Below are 22899 nucleotides of genomic sequence, written 5' to 3' on the forward strand. Positions count from 1 at the left end.
AGAAGGGTTTAAGAGAATGTAAGTAATTGCAGTTTGAATTCCAGACCAAGATCAATTCTTTTCTTAGAAAGGCCATATAACAATCATTGTTTATTGTTAGCTACATAGAGCTAAAGCATATGGCTTAAATGTTTAGTCACTACAACATGTTTTTTAGATATAAAAAGTTCTACAAGTGGCCTAACATTTAAAGCCTTGAAATTTACCTTTTGTATCAAACTCACAAACTTTTATATAAAAATACAGAAAAACAATTTTCAGATTTTGAATTTCTGATTTCCTTAAAGTAAGTTTGTAATATAGTAATGAAATTAATAACTATAGCTTAAACTGTGTTTGATTTCTTTAATTAATGATTGCCAGTAAGAACTGGTGCTGTTCATATGGCACTATACACATAAAATATGGCTCAAAATTGTCTATCCCCAAATTCTGTTCTGTGAAAGCAAAAATAAATAAACCCTGCAAAATATTAATCCTATGAGATATTAATCGATACAAACAAAAAAAGAGTTCTGTGACCAAATAAATTTTGAGACCGCTGTGTTAAATAAGTTAAACAGCTTCTTATTTCAGGACATCTTAGAATATGTGTACATACACACACACACACACACACACACACTACACCACACACACACACACACACACACACACACACCCCTAGTGTTAGAGGTTGATAGAAGTCAGTTTGAGAAATGCTGCCTTATACATTAATTTGTGCTCTCTGTAAAACCAGGCTAACCCAAATGAAGCATTTTATTTCTTGGTGATTTACTATTTTGGGGATATGCAAAAAGAGAAGTTTCTACTTTTCTGCGAAAGGAGAGAGCTCTTATTGTCATTGTCATCCTTTTACCATTCATTTAAGTGTCTGTTGAGCCCTGTACTCGGTGTTTTAGCCAACACCATTCCATGTAATACCCACAAGAATCCTGTTAACAGGACTCTGTAATCTCCATTTTCAAGATAAATAAGTTGAACCTCAATTAAATCACTTGTCTAAGACACCAAGCTAGTAGATGGTAGAGCCAAGTTCGAATTTGCCAGATCTGGAGTGATGTACTGAACAAAGTGGACAGTTTGAGTGGTGACTGACATCCAGCCTGCACTTCATTCACCAGGCCATAGCTGTGGCTACCTAGAGTTGAGCACCTTTTTCTAATTTGCGCAAAGATACCATATATATGCTAGATTTGTCCCTCACTAAATCTCTTTATTCCAAGTCTGGAGTGGTTTCTGCTACATCACATCATCGGTTTCTTTTCTGTGTTACAAATTTATTCATGATCCACATTTCAAACGTACATGCTTCTTTGTGTTTTAAGAAATCACAGATATGTGTTCAGTCATAGTGAAGTCTGCTAAATGCCTTCAGATGTTACAGTTTCTGTGAAAACTAAAAGGTTACGTATTTTCTTAATACATTTATATGAAGGAATTATATGTTCTTTTTTCCTAAGGGTTTTGTTAGAGTAAAAATGCTTTATTCCTGATTGCCTCTTACTAGCTTTCATTTCCCATCACTTCATTATTATTTATTAACAATCTGTAAATATTCTCTATTGGAGAAAGTTTATGTTATAATATATCCAGTGCAACCCTGAATTGATTCTTCTGGTTTTCTGTTTAAATTCCTTGAAGATTGATGTATTTGTGCATTTGCTTTACACAGGTGTAAATGTGCAGCTAATAGATGATATTCATTTAATAACAGTAAGGAAACAAATAAATAGCTTTAAGCCAGATTCACTTAGGGGGAAAGTTGTGGGTATTTTTTTTTTTTCTTAAGCACAGAAAATTGGAGCTCATTTGTCTTACTTTTTCTGCTTTTTCCTATTTCTGATAGTATGTTCTGTTGCTGATTTTCTGAAAATTCAGATTAAAGGACAGCTATATTTCTTCCAATTTGTAGTCCACCATGGTTTTCAAAAATACCTTTTTGTGGTCCTTGAACTTAAGATTGTTTTGTATATTTTACTTTAAAGTAATTTGAAGTGTACTTCCAGGTATTTATAATTTGTTTCTTGTACAGCAGAAGATTTAATGTCTTGAGAAATAAGTGATAGACTTAATACACTCAACACAAATGCTGTTAATTATAGGAAACATGAAAAATTAGCATAAGTTGTAAGATTGTTATTGTCAGTCATGGCCTCAGATTTTTTATATATTCAGTTTTAAGTTTTCATTTAAAATGAAGTGTAATAGCTTTTTACCAATCATTTTTTTTCTTTCTTTCTTTCTTTTTTTTGGAGACAGAATCTCGCTTTGTTGCCCAGGCTAGAGTGAGTGCTGTGGCGTCAGCCTAGCTCACAGCAACCTCAAACTCCTGGGCTTAAGCGATCCTACTGCCCCAGCCTCCCCAGCAGCTGGGACTACAGGCATGCGCCACCATGCCTAGCTAATTTTTTTTTTAATATATATTTTTAGTTGGCCAGATAATTTCTTCCTATTTTTAGTAGAGACGGGGGTCTCACTCTTGCTCAGGCTGGTCTCGAACTCCTGACCTCGAGCAATCCGCCCGCCTCGGCCTCCCAGAGTGCTAGGATTACAGGCGTTAGCCACTGCGCCCGGCCTCATTTTTTTTCTTGTTCATAATCTGCTAACACATCAAACTACAACAGAAATACTCCCTGAAAATTGTATCTCCTTGCCAGTATTTTGATTAATACACACACGACAGGAGACAACTTCTCAGCCTTTTTCACAGCCAGAAACAGCAACCTTGTTTTAAATGAGAAACGGATGAGGCAACTGATTTATATCTTTGAGAGAGAGCCTTCAGTTTCCAAACTATATATCATCATTTACCTGTAAGTAGACAAAGTACTCTTTTTAGAATTGAAAATGTGATTGGAAAGGTTAAGTACTTTAATTGTCTGGGTGGTTTATAATGAAAGTATTTATAAATTTGGCAATGTATAATAAAGTATAGGGATGAGATTGATAGAAAATACTGAAAAGAGGTGAACTGAATTTTTTTGTTTAAAACCTGTTAAAATCTAGTCAAAAATTAGAAAATAGTGATTGGGAACTTAATTTCAAATGAATAATTAAAATTAGTATTATAAATTGTAAAAGTTTTAATGTATTAGGGAGACGTCCTTAAAATTAGCATTAGTTTTTAAAGCTTGCTTTACTACACATACTGTCTTTGTTCTCTTTCATAATCAAAGAGTTGAAATCCTGAGAAAAGAACATAATGCGGGTTAGAGTGGGCTGAGATAGAATAGGATAATTTTGAGATTTTTCTAGATTATAGATTTCACTGTTTTTATGTTCTCATATAAGTAATTTTGGGCCAGGGATGTGGACAAATAAATATAGTAGACAATATTTGAAGAGAATAAACTAGTCAAGACTGCTTTGTATAATATCATATATGTGACTATATATTATAATTGTAATACCTTTGAAGAAACATTAGGAAAGGGCAGACACACTCCTGGTGAGCTATCTATTTTGTGATTAATAAGGAGACTCTTGAAATTTGTGATTAGGGACTTTCTAAGCTACACCAGATGCTGTTAGTGTGAAGAAACAAAAGACACACCAAGGTGAAGAAAACTAGGATGAATAAAACTAAAGAATGAACCATTTTCCTAATAGTAATAACATGTTTCAGTCTTGATTAGTTCCATATATTTTTTGTCAGATGTCTCTGGATACTCAAACTATTAGAAGAGTATTGATATTTTAAAGTTATATTAAATAGCTCTTCCACATTTCTTTCTGATGTTTATTTAACTGCCTTTTGATTGCCCATGGGACATAGTGGAATTTTGTGTGATTATGATAAACTTTATTAAAAGTTGACTGTAAAATAAAGTTGATATAAAGCCAACAAAATTCCAGTGCCAATAAATCTTGAGTTTTATTTCAGGCTAGTTCTGAAAAGTTAATTATTTTCACTATCAAATTTTTGCTTACCTGTTTCAAACAAACCTTATTAGCCATTCTTTCAGGGGCTTTTCTTTCCCCCAGAAGTGAAATGATTAAACCTATTAGTACCGGATTTAATGTTTGAAGTGTTGGGACCACTGGAGAATTTTCTGATTTAGTCAAATTGCTAAAATTAGAGCTAACTTAAAAAGTAAAGATTTTAAAATTCATTAGAATATGTATATAGTCATGTAAATTTTGGTTGGTAAATATACACAATTCTGTTGAAAAATAATTAACTGCTATTTCATTTAGTCTTTGACACTATGCATCAAAACTTCATTCCAGGGGCCTGGGGGAAAAAAAAATAAAAAAAAAATAATAATAAAAAAAAAAAAAAAAAAAAAAAACTTCATTCCAGGCTGGGTGCAATGGCTTATGCCTGTAATCCCAGCACTTTGGGAGGTCCTGGCAGGAGGATTGCTTGAGGCCAAGAGTTCACGACCAGCCTGGGCAATATGTTGAGACCATGTCTCTACAAAAAATTTAAAAAATTAGCCAGGCATGGTGGCGTATGCCTGTAGTCCCAGATACTTGGGAGGCTGAAGCAGGAAGATTGCTTGAGCCCAGGAGTTTGAGGTTGCAGTGACCTGTCATGATACAAACTGCACTCTAGCCTGGGCAACAAAGCAAGACCCTGATTCTAAAAAAACTTCTTTCCACTTATTAATAGTAGGTTTTAACTTTTCCCCTCTTGCAAAGATTTGCTTCATTATCTTATGGCGTGTTCAGAAATGCATGACATAGTTGTATACTGGAAAGTGTAGGGATGGCAAAGTCAGAACTGAATTTAAATACTTTTTATTGTCATTTAATTGCTGTTGACCATAGACAAGTTATTTAAGTTCTCTGAGCCTCAGTTTCAGGATTTTCTTGAGGACCAAATGAAAAAATGTAGGTGAGCAAGTAGCACTCTGTAGGTGTGAGTGAAATTTAATTTTTGTAAGAACCAGAAGCTACCAGAAAGCTCATTTAACCCTCTAGTTTTCCATGAAATTATTTTGTGGATCTTAACCACTAATTTTTATTTCATTTTTTAAATAACAACTTTATTAAGATATAATTCACCTACTATAAAATTCACTCTTTTAATATGTACGGTTCATTAGTTTTAGGTATAGTCACAAGGTGGTTGTGCAACCATTACCACTATATATATAATTCCAAAATGTTTTCATCACCCTAAAAAGACACCCTGTACCCATAAGCAGTCACTCCCTATTCTCCCCTCCTTCCAGCCCCTGACAACCACTAATATGTATTCTGTCTCTTTGGATTTGTTTATTTTGAACATTACATATGAATCAAATCACACACAGTATGTGCCCTTTTTTGACTAGCCTCTTCACTCAGTGTTATATTTTCAGTGTTCATCAATTTTGTAGCATGAATCAGTACTCCATTCTTTTTTATGGCTGAATAACATTCCATTGTATGGATATGCCACATTTTGTTCATTCATCTGTTGATGGACGTTTGGGTTTCCTTGTTTTGACTATTGTGAATAGTGCCATTATGAACGCTCTTGTACAAGTTTTTGTTTGAACACCCATTTTTAATTCCTTTGGATATATACCTAGGAGTACAGTTGCTAGATCATATGGTAATTCTATGTTTAACTTTCTGAGGAACTGCCATACTGTTTTCCACAGTGGTTACACTATTTGACATGCTTACCAGCAATGTGTAAAGGTTCCAGTTTCTCTACATGCTTGCCACTACTTGTTTGTTTGGTTTTTTTTATTTCAGAATTTTACAGTGTACATATGTTTTGGTTACATAATTTGCTTTTGTACGTTTGAGTCAAAGTTGTAAGTGTGCCCTTCAGTCAGTTAATGCGCATTGTACCCATTAGGTATGAATTTACCCACCCCTTCCCACCTACTTGATTTCCCCTGAATTTTCCTTCCATATGTGCACATTAGTGTTGATAAGTTAGTTCCAATTTAGTATTGAGTACATGTGGTGTTTGTTTTTCTACTCTTGCAGTACTTCACTGAGAAGAATGGCTTCCAGTTCCATCCAGGTTGTTACGCCACTGTTATTGTCTTTTTAATTTTAGCTATCCTATACCCAGTAATCTTTTTAGAACTAGAATAAATAGAAAATATTAAAGTATATTGCACATAAGCATACATAAATCTTTTATTTCAAATAGGTATGTATACATTGGGTTGAGAAATAAAGTATATATATATTTTAATGGGTTGCCAACAAAAATTTGGGAAATACTATTAATACTATAGTTAAACCCCCTTGTTTTATAGAAAGGCCCAGAGACTTGAAGTGGGTTATCCAGTGACATATAATACAATTAATAAGTGATCAAGCCATTGCTAGGACCCAGGTCTTCTGATTCCAAGGTTGGGGCTTTTTTTCTCTCTCATCAAGTACCTTTCTTTTGTCCAGGGACAAATTATGAGGTTTTTGTACTTGATTGGGTAGTAGTCAATTCAAGACAGTTTTCTATTGTCTGACCACATTTAGGGGTAAGATTTTTGCTCTGCTGTCTCTCAGCTATCTTTGCTTATATATTTGTCTAGTATTTGTTTTTAATTTGTTAACCAAATTGTTAATTACTGTTCGGGATCTTTCATAAACTTCTGTTATTTTTAACAAATTCCCTTTGACCTAGTCCACTAAAAAACAAAGTTCAGGGATATGAATTTTATGTTCTTAAATTTACAAAGAAAGGAAAAGAGAGAAAAAGAGAAAAGAAGGACTACCCCTTATTTAAGCAAAGATTTCCTGAATGACTGTTCTGATTTTTATTTCACTGGTAGGTTTATTGGAAACTGATGTAATTCCCTCATATGTTCCTCATAATGAATATCATATTTGACCCTACAGTTTAGGGGAAAAGAAATCTTTAAAGTTTCAGAAAAAAGTCATGAAGTTGGTAGGAATTGAAATTTCCAAGGATAGGTTAAAAGAATGGGTATTATTTACACAATGAAATGGAAGAATCTTGATGCTGGAATAGATCTCTAGAAGCTATTGTTTTCATATGGGGTAAATGAGAGTAATACGTAAAATAAACAAAGCTAATCCCAGGGTAGATAACTATCTCCATTGCTTTGAAATATCTTCAGAGATGGAGATTTCTTAGGTAATTTTAATGTTTACCCTGATAGCTGATATTGCTGTATGGCTTCCCAGAGTATGAAGATAGAATTTTCAGATAAAGTAACTCTTGGTGATTGCTTTCTGTTGCCTATTTTAAAGTCTTCATTCTTTTACATTTTAGACTGCCAGAAGAGGGCCAAGGCTGGAGGAGAGAGTTCAGGGGGATGGATTTATGGACCTATGTGTGTTTGTATTTATCTGTTTAATTGTATCCCAAAGCCAAATGTGTTAATACATGATTTTCCTTTAAGATCATATGTCCTCTTGTAACATAAATAATCAAGATTTAAGTGTTGTATGAAATGTTAAAGATGATGATGGGAACTTAAAACAATTTCTATTGAAAATCAAGTAAGAGGAAATAGATCAAACTATAGGGCAAGGAATTTAAAATTTAAACTGGATATAAAGAACTTCCTTGTAGGAAAGTTGTTATAGACTAGAATTTATTACCAAAGCTAGATTTGATATGCCTAATTCTGCCTTCCCTCTGTAGAGTGTCTCCATCCTGCCTTACTTCTCTGCCCCAGTACTTCCTTCTTTGTCCATTTCCCACCTAGCACTTACTTAGATCAGTCTTTCCCAATAGCCCTCTGGTTCTCCACTGATCTCTCTATTTCTTGTCCAGGTGGTTCTTCCTCCTTGTGTCTGTTGTCTGTATATGCGGTTGGGGAGGAGAATCTCTTCTCTTTGTACTCTGCCCTCTCTTTGTTGTCTCTCTGTTGTCTCTGTGTCTTCATCTTCATTACAGAAGAATGCGTGTTTAACAGGACTGAATTAGTTGCATCTGAATGGATTTTTTAAATTCCTTCTGAAATTGTATATAGTGCTGAAGAATGTAGGTGGATTTTTGTTTGTTCAAAGTAACAGAACCATCACAGAATGGAACATTGCTTTGAGTGTGTAGAAAATTAACCATTCTAGAAAAATATGTATTTTTGAAGTGCTCTTAAAGATGTACTATTTGGGAACAACATTTTTTTGTAAACCTAGAACTAAATTTTCTTACCTTTGAAATTAAGAATTTTTATATGAAACCAAAATGTGAATGAGTATCAAAACAAGCATCTCTGAGTTTATGTTGCCAACAGGTATTATTCATTACATTATTTGACATTATACTTAATATCAAAGAAAAAACCCTCTATCAGAATTTATTTAAAAATAACTGAGTAAAGACAGTGAACTCATCTGATTTCTCCTAATCAGTATTTTAAGACTAGTGCCGTAGGTATTTATTGCTTTCTGTGTGACCTCAAAAATGTTATTGGACAGAAGTGGCATCGTTTTTAGTGTCCTTTAAATTGATAAGCTTATTTTCAAATACATAGTAATTTCATCAGAAGGCTTGTGTCATTTGATATTTCAGATTTTCTCTTAAGTATTTTATTTATTTTAGCTACATGTATGTGGTTTAGTTCATATCTTCTTCTCAAGCTACCTATATTTAATGAAGTTTTGAAAACTCCTATGAGTGTCTGGTAACTTAATCTGTTTTATTTGTTCATTAAATATTTTTAATGGAAACATTTGAGCCTGAAGGAAGAGAGTGCTTTGGGCAGCTTTTCTTCCTAAGAAAGCTATCTGGAAACGTTCCCAGCTAAACTGATCAAAGCAGCAATGGAATTTATCTGCAAACTTTACCCATTGAAATCATTATTAATTTTGCTGTACTACTTGGTTACCCAGGCCACTGGGACCCTATAAAAGATATTTTACAACATTTCTCAAAAAGGTACATAGCCTGTGTTCACAGAAATTGCAGTTTTGGTTTCTTTTGCTGAGTTTCTCCAGTGTACTACCCAGCATGCTTTTGTGATATTAGAGATGAAATAATATACTTTGAGAAAATATTTAAAGATAAGACATTTGGTTAAAATATTCAAAGTAAAGCACAAGAATATTATAAAGGTAACATTTGGAGGGTGCATTAAAGCACAGGTGTATGCATTATATGTGCGAGCATGCACAGTTAACTAGAGTCCTTCCGAGGATATTATAGTAATATAACTAGTATGTGTAAGCTTCTGTAAGCACTGGAACAGTGTACATTACATGTTGCTGTATTGGGCAAAAAGACATCTGAGGAAAACTTTTCTAAAACAGATAAATGATATATCCACTATCAACCCCTAGAATCTGCAAAAAAAAAAAAAAAGTATCTTTTTTTTTTTTTTTTGGTGTGGCAGAAAAAGCAGTCTTAGAAGTTGAAGAAATTGATTCTCATTCTGGTGTCATTTTTGTGAGTGACTTTAGGCAAATCACTTATTGTCTACTTCATTTGCTTCATCTGTAGAGATTTGATCTGACAAGTGTCTCGTTTATTTTTTTAAATTGGGAAAAGATTCTCAGGGTTTTTATGAGAAGTACAATAATGTATATAAAAATATGATAATTGTTCCATAGCACACTATTCAGTAATGGCAATGACTAATATGTAATTCAGCCAAATACATATTGTTTTTCAATAATGGTTGGTGCTATGTAATTATAGAAGCTGAGCTTAAGTGCAAGTGGTCTCAATTTAGCCTGGCAATGTTGATTAACATAATGAGTTTGGAAACAGCTGAGGAAAGATAATGTCAGTGAAAACAGCTTTTATTAATTAAAGAACAAAAAAACATGAGTAGGACTTCATAGAGGTGAGTGAAGTTGCAAAGGATGATACTTGTTTGGAACAAGTTTAACACATTGCCACACTAGAAAAAAAATACCTCTTCCTTGGGGTCACAGTGTTTTATTACAAAGATAGAATAAAGACTTTGAAAACAAAATAATCCTTTCCAATTTAATGGAATATTTGATATTTTTTATTGTTTTCTGTGCATGAGTTATATGCAACTTGAAAAATAGTTCTCATGGCTCCCAAGGTGAAGAGACGTGAGTTGCATATGCTTCACGAGGCCCCACAATTCACATGGAAGTTAATGTGTTAAATTGGTCTTAGGCTGGGCGCGGTGGCTCACGCCTGTAATCCTAGCACTCTGGAAGGCCGAGGCGGGTGGATCGCTCAAGGTCAGGAGTTCGAGACCAGCCTGAGCAAGAGCAAGACCCCGTCTCTACTAAAAATAGAAAAAAAAAAATTATATGGACAACTAAAAATATATATATAGAAAAATTAGCCGGGCATAGTGGTGCATGCCTGTAGTCCCAGCTACTCGGGAGGCTGAGGCAGGAGGCTCGCTTGAGCCCAGGAGTTTGAGGTTGCTGTGAGCTAAGCTGACGCCACGGCACTCACTCTAGCCTGGGCAACAAAGTGAGACTCTGTCTCAAAATAAAAATAAAAATAAAAAAAAAAAAATTGGTCTTAATGTTAACCTAAAAACTTGAACCTTAAACCCAGTGTGCATTTGTTGATATTTCTAGAGTTGCCAGGGTTCTCAGGTTCTCTGACTACACATTACTTAGTCTTGTGCTTGAATTTAGGTAGATACTAGGTCATCAGCCTCTTTGGGATTTGATTATATTCTTCTGCTTTGCTCTCTTAGTGCTATAGATCTTCTCTTGGTCCCTGACCTCCTGAGTGAAAGACATTTCCAGTTTGACTCTGAGATTTTTTTCTCTGGATTTTAAACTCTTCTATATGGTTTTTTAGCTTTAGAACTCCACAATATGATCATGTTGACCAGATTTCATCTTTCTCTGGTATCTGTATTCCTTACCTCAGGTCCTATCAACACAAGAAGCCTACTTAGTTCTTAGAACTTTAAAGCTACCATTTCTTGTGGACTAACCACAAAATTTTCTATTTCCTGTCTGAGCAGTGTCTCAACTCTTAACTAATCTCCTGAAATAAGATCATTGATCTCAAGTTTTCTCTCTCTATAAGCCATTCCTAGTTTAGGTTTACCTAGTTGTTTTTGCTGGCATATCATTTCAGCCGCTGATATATACTTAAATAGGATATTTTAATAATTTATTTTAAATGTGAAAAGCAAGAAGAGGGCAACATAAGGAAACAGTTGCCAAGAAGGAAACAGAAAAACTATAAAAAGTAGATACAAGAACTCAGTATAGTAATCAAGGTTATAGAAGAAAGTAGGTATAAGTACCTTAATGTAGTCCCAAGTATATCATGTCCTAAAATATTATAAGAATTTATGTTAATAATGCCCTAAGTCAGTGGTTCCTAACCAGAAGTGTATGTTATAATTAACTTAAAATATTATCATTAAAGAAAACATTGGAGATTCTAATTATGCACTCTGGACATATATGTCTTAGATTTTCTGTAGTGATTTTTCATAAATAATCTTTGATTAAAATCCATTGTTCTGATAATAGCAAAAAAAGATGAAATTATATTCAATATTTTTTTCTTAGACTGTAGGGATATATTATAATCAGTGTAACTCTAGTTACTAAAGGAAAAATCACTCTAGTAGAAAAATTGGCAAAAGATAAACAGAAAATGGATGAAAGAAGAAATACAAATAGCTATACATTGTAAGAGGGAAAAAAATTCAAACTTTAAATTTAAGGCCGGGTGTGGTGGCTCACGCCTGTAATCCTAGCACTCTGGGAGGCTGAGGCGGGTGGATCGCTCGAGGTCAGGAGTTCGAGACCAGCCTGAGCAAGAGCGAGACCCCGTCTCTACTAAAAATAGAAAGAAATTATATGGACAACTAAAATATATATATACAAAAAATTAGCCGGGCATGGTGGCGCATGCCTGTAGTCCCAGCTACTCGGGAGGCTGAGGCAGTAGGATCGCTTAAGCCCAGGAGTTTGAGGTTGCTGTGAGCTAGACTGACGCCACAGCACTCACTCTAGCCTGGGCAACAGAGCGAGTCTCTGTCTCAAAAATAAATAAATAAATAAATAAATTTAAAAATTGATAACCTTAATTTGGTCTGTGTTTGTGAAAACAGGCAACCATGTTCATTGCTGGTATGGGTATGAATTGGTACAAATCTGGAAGGCAGTATTTTGACAGTGTGTATCAAAGCTTTAAATGTTCTAATTATCTAATCAGAAATTCTGGCCCAGGAATTTATTCTAAGGAATAATTGGAAAATAGATTGCAAAACAGCATTTACAGTGTCATTTATGTGGTTAGATCAGCTTTTTAAAAGTCTGAAAGGCTACAGCATGCAATGATATAATATCAGTAGTTACAGTCAAAAGGTAGACCTACAGATAATTTTTTTTATAATGTCAGTATTTTAGTGTCCTCGTGGGTGGCTTTGGTTCACAAGAGATTATGCAGAAATTCTTTTGCCTTAAAAATTTTAAGTCTCCCTGAGGTTGAAGAGACCTACTAGGGAGACAACTACTACCTTCTGGACTGATTAAGGTTGCTTATTGATTTCAGTCAGCAGTGCGATCTCAAGCTCCTGATTTTTCTCATAGCCCTAATAGCCAGGCTGAGTCCCTTTTAACAATTACTAAAAAAAAATTTTTTTTTTTTAGCAGGGATCTAATTATCCACTCAGGGATATCTATAGTCCCCATAAGATGGTAGCCAGTTATCTTAACTGCTTTGTTGGTTTTGTAATTTCTTTTTCTTTTAAAATGTTTGTTTTTGTCTTTTAAGGTATTAACACTTTAAAGCTGTTGAATTCTTTATTCTCTTAGGGAATTCTATACACTTTTAGGAAATTCTGTGGTAACCTCTTTGCATTTGATGGAATCTGACTTTCCATATTCTTCCTATCTACTCTTGTAGCTGCTATATTAGCATAGGGTTAAATTCTGGCTATTTCTCAAGTCTTACTAGCTCTGGGTCACAACTTAAGTCAGTCTAATGACAGTTTTGACTTTCTAATTTTTTTCCCCAGTTTTGCTGTGTCTTTGAACTACCAATGACTATATGTATAGTTTAGCCACAGTGTGTGTATGTATATGTGTGTGTGTGTGTACATATGTATATGGAGAGTATATACATATATACATACAGTTGACCCTCTGTTACTGTGGGTTCCGCATCCATGGATTCAACCAACCCCAGAATGAAAATATTTGAAGAAAAATTGCATCTGTACTAAAGTTGTACAGATGTTTTTTCCTCGTCATTATTCCTTAAACAATACAGTATAACAACTATTTACATTGTATTAGGTATTATAAGTAATCTAGAGAGGATTTAAAGTATACCAGGGGATGTGTATAGATTACATGCAGTTACTTTGCCATTTATATAAGGGACTTAAGTATCACAGATTTTGGTATCTGGAGGATACCTGGGACCAGGCCCCTACAGATACTGAAAGACTACTACATATGTATAAAATAAGGAGGACTAAATATATGTATTTAATAAGGAGGACTAAAGTTGTTTTTATTTTGGGGGGAAGATAGGGAACCACAAGAATCAACTAAACTGTTAGAATCTCTTTAAAAATTTAACTACTGTTTAAATAGTGGGATATAAGATAAATGTATAAGAATCAGTGGCTTTTCTGCAGGCCTTCTATGAAGAAAACTAACAGAAAGACTTAAATGGGAAGATTTTTTCCATGTGACTATGTATAAGACAGATAGTATCTACTTTAAATTTTTCCCAGGCTCATTTATCAGAGTCTCAATAGGACTTTTCTTTTTGGAAGAATGGGAAAGAGGGAGTGGGAGGTAACTTGAAAAAAAATGATTTATAACTAATTTTGAATAGTCAATTTTTAAAGACATTAACTACCATGTGAGTTGTATTTAACTCATGCTAGTTTTGAGCCCCCAGGGCCTTGTGAAGATTATGTAACTTACATGTCTCCACCTTGGGAGCTGTGTGAACTCTTTTTCAAGTTGCAAATAATTCATGCACAGAAAACAATAAAAAATAGCAAATTTTTCATTAAGTTAGAAAGGATCGTTTTCTTTTCAGCGTCTTTATTCTATTTCATAATAAAACACTGTGGCCCCAAGGAAAAAAATTTTTTTCTAGCGTGGCAGTCAGTGTGTTAAAAGTTAGTGATCAGGTACTTGTCGTATCAATATGAGCAAAGACTATAATGGTACTATGATAGGATGTTGTAGTTCTGATAGACCAACAGAATAGAAACAGACCCTGACATATCTTAAGAATTTGGTGGCATCGTAAATCAGTGGAAAAGGAAGCATTATTCAATAAATGTTACTAGAATAATTGGTTAATGCTTTGGAAGAAATATAAAGTTAAAATTTCTCCTCACATCTATACTAAAATAAATTTTAGATGAATTAAGGTTAAATAGAAGTTAAATAGTAAAATGAAATAGAAGCCATAGGAAGCTAGAAGAAATGTAGATAAATACTTATTTAATGACCGAGAAGAAGGAATTTATAAGCATAGAAACAATGAAAGAAATCACACAGAGAAAGGGGAATCATTCCTAATATGTAAGAGTTGAAAAGTTCTATAATACAAGCAACTACAAATATAATTAATAGACAAATAGAAAAATTAGAAAACTATTCCCAAGAAATATGACAAGAGTATTTGTTCACACAAGTACACACACCCTGTTAGGGGAGCAGGGAAGAGAGTCCCGGTGGTTCTTAACCATTTTGGAATAACCATTTCCCAGAAACATGCATGTGCTATGTATGCACACCAACAAGCACAATATACATACACATGCCTGCAACTTTCAGTACAGTTTTAGGAGACACACATGTTCATTAGAGTTTCATGGACCACAAAAGAAGTGCCTGGTAAGTGTGAGTAAACTTCAACCGCCCAATTAATCAAAGAGACTGAAGATTTTTGAAAATAATAGTATCAGATATTGGTGAAAATATTGCTAATTGGACATAAATTTTTCCCTAGAAAGCTGTTTGACTTTTAAAATGTCAGAATCTGATTTAAAAGTTCTGTTTCTAGGAATTATTTTAAGAAAACATCAGAATCTCAAACAAATTTATATGCAGCAATGATGATTATGTACCTAAGTGCTCAACTTTAGTGTAATGGTTACTATAAATTATGGTTTAACCATGTAATAGAATATCATGGAGCCATTATATATAATGTTTTTAAAGACTAGCGATGTGGGAAGACAATTATAATGTACTGTTAAATCAAAAAAGGAAATAAACCTAAAATGTTAAGAAAAAAACCTTATTTTTAGGTGATGGGATTATTGGTGGTTTTATGTTTCTTTGTTAATTTCTGTATTCCTCCCCTCATTTTATAGTGAGCATATTTTAGTTTTATAGTTGAAACACTTTTAAAAATATGTAAGTTATTCTGTTATATAATTTTTGAAGAGTTTTACTTAAAAATCACTAAAATAACACTGATTGACACTCTAAAATATATGCTATTTTGGGTTTTGGGGTTTTTTTTGTTGTTGTTGTTTTTCTGAAAATGTCAGTTGTTACTGGTTCAAGAAATTTTCTCTTAAAGTAGATGTTGAATTAAGACCGAAAGAATTAATTTTTGGATCTTTTCCTTCTCCTACTAGAAGTAGAAGATTTATTTTCTTCACTTAAACATATCCAACATACTTTGGTAGATTCTCAGAGCCAGGAGGATATTTCACTGCTTTTACAACTGGTTCAAAATAAAGATTTCCAAAATGCATTTAAGATACACAACGCTGTCACAGTACACATGAACAAGGCCAGTCCTCCATTTCCTCTTATCTCCAATGCACAAGATCTTGCACAAGAGGTATGTATTCTGAACAGCTTGTTGACATCTACAATATAATTATTCATGATAGTAAGGCAGTATTATTGGAAAATACTAATGTGACTATAAGGCTTGTTTGAATTAATTATTGCTGATCACATGTTAAATTTATTGTGATAGAAAAAATTTGCTACATGTGTTTTATCCTGAAAAAATATAATTTACAGAGCTCTGTTTCATGAAAAGAGTTAATTTTGTACATAAAATTGCAAATTTGTATAGTAACAGAAATATTTGAATTACTAGAAGGCAACATTTTTTAATGCTCTTGGTATAGCTTTATGAATTTTAAGCATTATACATTATAAACTGAGATAATACAGATATAAAATTATAACTGATAATTAGGTATTACAAATACATAACTCCTAAAGGTTTATTACTTCTAGGGATTTTGAAATTTTTCCTATAAGAACTGCAAAAGTTTCAAATTAGTAAATTTTAATGTACTGTGAGAGTTTCTTTTGTTAACATGCTGACTTTTAAGTTCTAGTTTCTGATGCTAGTTGATATTCAGTTTTTAATGTGCTCTGCAGACATCTTTTAAATTAAAGATTTAAAAAGTATAAATTCTTGTTTTTTGGGGTGGATAGTCTATCATTATTACAGAGTTTTAAGTATTTTGATATTATAAAAACTAATAATTCTGGAAGCTCATCAAGAGAATGTATTTCATTGAATCTAAATATGATACAGAAAATGGGCTGTGGGGAAAGTAGGACTTCCAGTGCTACAGACCTGTAAAATAGGTTAGGAGGTACTCTTCAGATTAGCACAGAATGGTTTCTAAGGAAGATATTTTCCTTTTGAGATGCCTAAGATGGCAAAGATCCTCTGTGCAATAATGGATGAGAAAAGTCTAGTGTTGCCCAGGGCCTGGACCTAGGAGAGTATTACCCAAGGACCTGTTCCTAGAGAAGAAACTTTCCATCCACCAGAGTTTAAAAGAGCTAGTTGAAACCTGTTTCTTGAGCTCATCTTTTATTGAAATTAAGTATACAAGATTTTTTATTCTAAAAAATTGTCACTTGTATGCAAGATTTTTTATTTTAAAAATTATAGTTTAAATGGTTTTTATGAAAATTACTTTTCTTACAGAGATTGAAATAACCAACATTACTTTGATCTTACACTATTCACAAATATATTGTAACTTTTATTGTTTGGGGTTGGGAAGAATACAGAACAAATTATTATAATCATTCACTTCCCAATCTTCAAGAGGAAAGTTTATCTAGCTAGCTACTGGGCCTTTGTTTTGCTGAATGGAACAATAGGTACATAAGAGAATGAGAGAAGCAGAAGACATCAAAATTGCTCTAATTGAGAAAAGCTGGCGCAGACAATGAACGAGTGGAAAGAATGAAGAGAGGCAACATGGCTTTTAAAAGGTTTTAGGAGTTGAGAAAAGCAAAGCACTAGAAGTGGCTTAAAGAGTAAATGCCTTGGGGAAGAAAGAAATGGTTAAAAATAACTTTTAAAAAATCAGTTTTGAGTATTAGTTTTAGTATAGCTAACATATTCACATAGTTCACAGTTTTAAAAGTACCACATAAAGCAGATTTTTCTGATAGTTTGCTTTCACATCCTTACAATATCTTTTGTAATACAATGTGAATAGTTTCTGCTGGAGTTATGCAGTACAATGACTGTGAAGTAATCCTGACTTTCAGTACATTACACTTGTGAAAAAAGCACATACTCAGAGCTCATCAAAGAGAAGTAGTAACAAAGTTCTAAATGGCCCCAATGCCTTTATTTTACAGCTGGAAAAAACCTTAGCAATCACCTAATCAACCCCCCCCTTTTATATTTCTGAATATTGAGGCCACTTGAAGTTTGGTGACTGGCATATGATAGTTAATCTGCTCATGTGCCCATTGCATAATAATGCTTTGCTTTTTATCATTCCTAATTCCAGCAATTTTAATATATAGTATTTAAAAGAAATTACCTCATGCTTCAATTGAATCATTTCTCAGGGGAAATTTAAGTAAAAAAAAAAACTTCCAATAATTTAGTGAAACATTAAGAAGTGTTCTTCGTTTTTTATAGCTTAAAATATCAGTTAAACATTAAGTATATACTACATGCTTAAATTGTAGATCATATTAAAGCCTATGCAAACTTCAAATATGAAGATCTAGATTAAATCTTTGTTCTAGGGTATTTATTAATAAACACAAAACAATTTTTTGTTACTACAGTGCTTTTATAAAGAAAAGGTTAGACTTCATTAGATGAATTTTTGCTTATCCAAAAATAGCTTTAAGGGAGTAAAAATGCAAGCCAACACACCAGGGAATGGTATTTGATTTTGAGATATTGAAGGATTTGTGTGTGTATAAATACATATATGGCAAAAACTTATCTATGGAATGTATAAAGAACTCTTGCAAATTAATAAGAAAAAAGTCTGTTCAGTTAAAAAAGATTGGCAAAGATCAGACACCTTATACAAAGAAGGAATCCAAATGGCCAAGAAACATGAAAAGATATTCAGCATCATTAGCCAACAGAGAAATGCAAATTAAAACAAAATGAGATACCACTGCACAGATATCAGAATGACTATAATTTATGGCAATATCAAGTGTTGGTGAACTTATGGAACAACTGAAACTCTCATACGTTGACGATAGAGTATAAATTGGTACTACCCTTTGGAAAAATGTTTGCCAATATCTACTATAGCTAATGTACCTACCTACTGTGACTGAGCAATTTTACTTGTAGGTATGTACCCAAGAGAATTGAAAACATTCACACAAAGGATCAAGAACAGATGTCTATAGCAATAGTCAGAAACTGGAAACAACCCAGATAATTGTCAACCTCTGAAAGTTGTATTAGGCTGTCATTGTGCAGGAACAATGAGTGAACAATTACAATCTAATGAGCAGTGCTGTGACGGCAGTGTGAGAAAATTGCCAACAGCACTCTGGAATGTGCCTTACTGTGTGTGAGGGTGGGCAAGCTGAGCAAAGTGATGGGAAGAAGGAAGAAACATAGAAGGAAATTTAATTTGCTGAGTCTTGCAGAATTATTGGATATTTAACAGGAAGCCTAAGAAAGAGTAAAAGGTCTTCCATTGTTGAAGGGCACAAAGACAGTAGTGACTGAGAAAGCCTGGCATATTTCTTGAACAACTAGTAAGGGGTAGGATATAATCTTAAAAGATGATATCCAGATCCTGAAAGCCAACTGAGCCATATTAATAAGTTTATCTTTTAATAGATGCTCTTTAGTATATATTTTTTAAATAATTAACTTATATGAATAGGTGAAAGGAAAAGACAGTATGATCGATTTGATGCAGAAAAGACACCTGAAAAAAACTCAGTACTTTTTCCTTGATGAAAATTCTTAGAAAGTCAGGCTCATTTTGTTAACTTGATACCAGAAACTAATAGCATCTTACTTAATGGTGAAACACACAATACATGGCCATTTAGGCCTGGAATAAGATAAAGAATCTCCAGACTCCCACCACTATTATTCATCATTTTTTTGGAGGTACTAGCCAGTGTAATAAAACTGGAAAGAGTAACGAAATATAAAGTTGTAAAGGAATAGGGAAAATAAGAATTTGTTCTAATTTGAATAGGTTGAATTAGTTAATTTGAACAAAAAAAAAAACCTTGATTCATTTGATATTAAACATGTTGCCAACAGGTATAATTTGTACACATGCATAACATATCACATTCAAACATGCTTATAAGAGCTATTGGAGACTGGGCACCATGGCTCACACCTGTAATCCCAGCACTTTGGGAGGTTCAGATGGGAGGATTGTGTGAGGCTAGGAGTTGAAGACCAGCCTGAGCAACATAGCAAGACCCTGTCTCCACAAAAAAAAAAATCTAAAAATTAGCCAGGCATGGTGACATGCACCTGTAGTCCCAGCTACTTGGGAAGCTGAGACAAAGGGATCACTTGAGCCCAGGAGTTTCAAATTACAGTGAGCTATGATCACACCGCTGCATTCCAGCCTGGGTGACAGGAGGAGACCCTGTCTCTTAAAAAATACATATATATATATATTGAAAGAAATAATAACATTAACAAGGCTATCTCTGGGTGGTAGATAAATAGATAATATTCTTAAGCTCACTCTAAAGAAAATTTTAAAGCAAGGAATTTATTCTATGCTTGTGAACATACTGAAGAATTTTAAACAGGAGCTTGCCATAAACAGGCTTATAACTTAAAATATCACTTTGGGAACATTGTGGTAGGTGTGAGGTCAAGAATGGAGGCATAGAGTAATAATATGTAGGCTATTGTAGTTGTCCAGATGTAAGATTTTGAATAGCAATTGGACATGAAGTATAGAAATATTTAAATAGAATATTAATGGGACTTAGTGTTTCTATATGGAAAATAAAAATAAAGGATTCAGCTAGCTACTTCCATCTGGGGGTGGGGGAAGGAAAGGAGACATCAGGATGACTTCCTCCCCTCTCTTCCTTTCATCAAATTCATTAAATATTTGAGTGCTGTTTGCCAGGTATTCTGCCAATAGTCATAGATACAAAGTTGAATAAGATAGTTCCATCTTCAGTAAACTCAGTCTGGTGGAATACAGTCCCATTGACAATTTTAAACCAAATGTATTCAGTCTTATGAGTACATGTTATCTAGGCAAATATTATAGAATGAGGCAGTTCCGGTACCTGGAACAACTAGCATAATCACAGTCACTGTGGGATACCACATGGTTTGTTCAGGGAACAACAAACAGTCCACTGCTGGACCAAAAAGTTTAAGGCATGAGAAATGCCAGGAGACAGGGCTGGAGAAAAGGCAAGGATCAGGTGATCAAGGTTCTTATATTTAATGCTAAGGAACTTAGGCTTGATCCTGTGTGACAGAGAGCCAATGAGAACCAGAATGGTAATATTTTTGTTTTTGAATTGACAAGGATATTTAATGACATAGAAAAATAAAATATTTTAATAATTTATTAGTTTCAAATCAAAATAGAGTTATTATTATAAAACAATATGAATAGCATGATCTCATTTTGGTAAAAATAAACATAAAGGATAAAGAAAGGTTATATAGACAGATTTTCTCAATGTTTATATGGGTACTTTTTTTGGTAACCAACTTTATTGAGATATAATTTACATACACTTAAAGGTATGTTTTATTGTATAGTTCAATCAATGTATTTTGACATATGTATACACATATGAAATCTACCACCGTCATTAAGTTATAGAAGGAAGCATCTGTCACTCCACAAAGCTACCTCATGGCCTTTTGCAGACAACAACCACCTCTTCTTCCCCCAAGCCCTATAGACATCCACTGATCTGCTTTCTGTTTTACAGAGTTGCCATTTATGGACATTTCACATAAATGGAATAATATGTAATCTTTTGTGTCTGATTTCTTTTGCTTAGCATAATGTTTTTGAGATTTGTCCACGTTGTTCATGTATCAATAGTTTGTAAATTGCTGAGTAGTATTCCATTTTATAAATATCCTACAATTTGTTTAAGCACTCACCTATTGAAGGCTGTTTGGGTTGTTTCCTGTTTATCATTCTAGCAGGTATATAATGATATCTTGTTTTAATTTGCATTTCCATAATGGTTAATGGTGTTGAACATTTTTCCATATGTTTATTGCCATTTTCCTATTTTTTTGTGAAATATTGGTGTTTTTTTTCCATTTAAAAAAATGAGATTGTTAGTCTTCTTGAGTTGTAAGAGTTTTTAATATTTTTTTTTAATATATTCTGGTTACAAGTCCTTTGTCAGATACATGTCTCAAGATGAATATTTTGGTAAAAGCAAGTATGAAAATGCATGAACAATATATACCAAGGTGATTATCCCTAGGTATAATAAAAGTCCTTCATTTTATTTTCCTTTTGATTATTTATTTTCTGACTTTTTACATTTAACATATACCATTTCTATAATTTAAAAAATTAGCTTAAAAATGAAAAAGGATCTTGCTTCTGAAGGAAAACAGGGAAAAGTGGTGTAGCTAGAGAAGAATACAAGGTCAAGAGAGGGTATTTTTAAAGATAAGAGATTAGAGCATTGTTATAGGCCAATAGAAAGGAGCCAATAGGATTTAAGAATAGCCTTTTAATTCCTTAGTTCTTTGTAGAAACAGCAGCTGATGATGCGTTAACACTAGAATAAGTAACATCTGGGCTAATGGGTCACAAGAGTAAGCATTTACAGGAGTTCTAAATGTCTTTAGAAGGGAAGATCTCGAAGATGTTTAGGAACTGACTTAATAGTGGAAATAGGAAAAAATGTCTAGTACAGAAAATTATTATTGCGTTAACTTGGTACATTTTGTATACCCTTAGTATATTTGTGATCCAAAATTTGTCTTCCCCCCCTCTCAGTTGCTTTCTACAGCTATCAAAAGGTGGGGAAACACCCTGTTGTAAAAATCAGCTTTTAGTTTTGGTACTATCATTGCTTTGATCTACTTGTTGTGGTAAAATTAGTTAATCCTAAAATTATCATCTCTTAGGTTTGGTAGGGGAATTGATAAAATGATTTTAAATAGCCATGAAAGGTATAGAATTGCTGGGTTCCTGTTTTAATCATGAATTACTCTTATTTTAAATTCTATATGTGGATTTACTTCTGTATGTATTCAGTAATGGTGGTAATTTTTGGTTTTGTTATCTACATTATTGCAAAATAGTATTGTCGGTGGGCAATTGGGTTTGGGAATAGAAAGGGGAAGAAAATCAGAGGTATTCACAGTGAAAGCACATAGAGTAATCTTTGGAGAAAAGTAGGCTGCAGAGCAAAATTTGTACCTTTAGATATTTATGGTAGAAAAGAAAAGATTGAAAATAAATGAACTGAACATATAGTTCAAGTGATTTGAAACTAAAAGGGAAATAAACTAAAGCAGAAGAAAAGGATTAAGTTATTTAAAGAACAGTAGATTTAATAGTATTAGGAGCTAGTTCTTTGAAAAGAACAGGAAGATAGACAAACCTTGAATAAATTAGATTAAGAGAAAAATACTAATAGCATTAGGAAACAAAAAAGGAGTATGAATGAAGAGCTGTAAATGGTAGGTGCCATTCTACAGGTAAGGAAACAGAGGCTAAAAAATTCATCATAACCACGGGGAGTTTATCCTAGGAAGACAAAAATTGCTTGGCTTTGGGAAATTTCATGTAATCCACTGTATTATGGTGATTGCTCCATTATGCTCGAATA

At 33.4% G+C, this 22899-nt stretch overlaps 1 protein-coding gene across 2 annotated transcripts in view; it reads left to right on the forward strand.

Annotated features, from left to right (window-relative positions):
* Window positions 1-22899, forward strand: part of PALS1 (protein associated with LIN7 1, MAGUK p55 family member) — an 85810-nt gene that overhangs the window by 32740 nt on the left and 30171 nt on the right. For both annotated transcript variants that reach the window (XM_069487759.1, XM_069487766.1), the window contains exon 5: window positions 15453-15661. In XM_069487759.1, the coding sequence (XP_069343860.1) occupies window positions 15453-15661 (209 nt within the window). The remainder of the gene's footprint in view (window positions 1-15452; window positions 15662-22899) is intronic.

This window comes from Eulemur rufifrons, chromosome 2, assembly GCF_041146395.1.
Source record: "Eulemur rufifrons isolate Redbay chromosome 2, OSU_ERuf_1, whole genome shotgun sequence".
Lineage (NCBI taxonomy): Eukaryota > Metazoa > Chordata > Mammalia > Primates > Lemuridae > Eulemur > Eulemur rufifrons.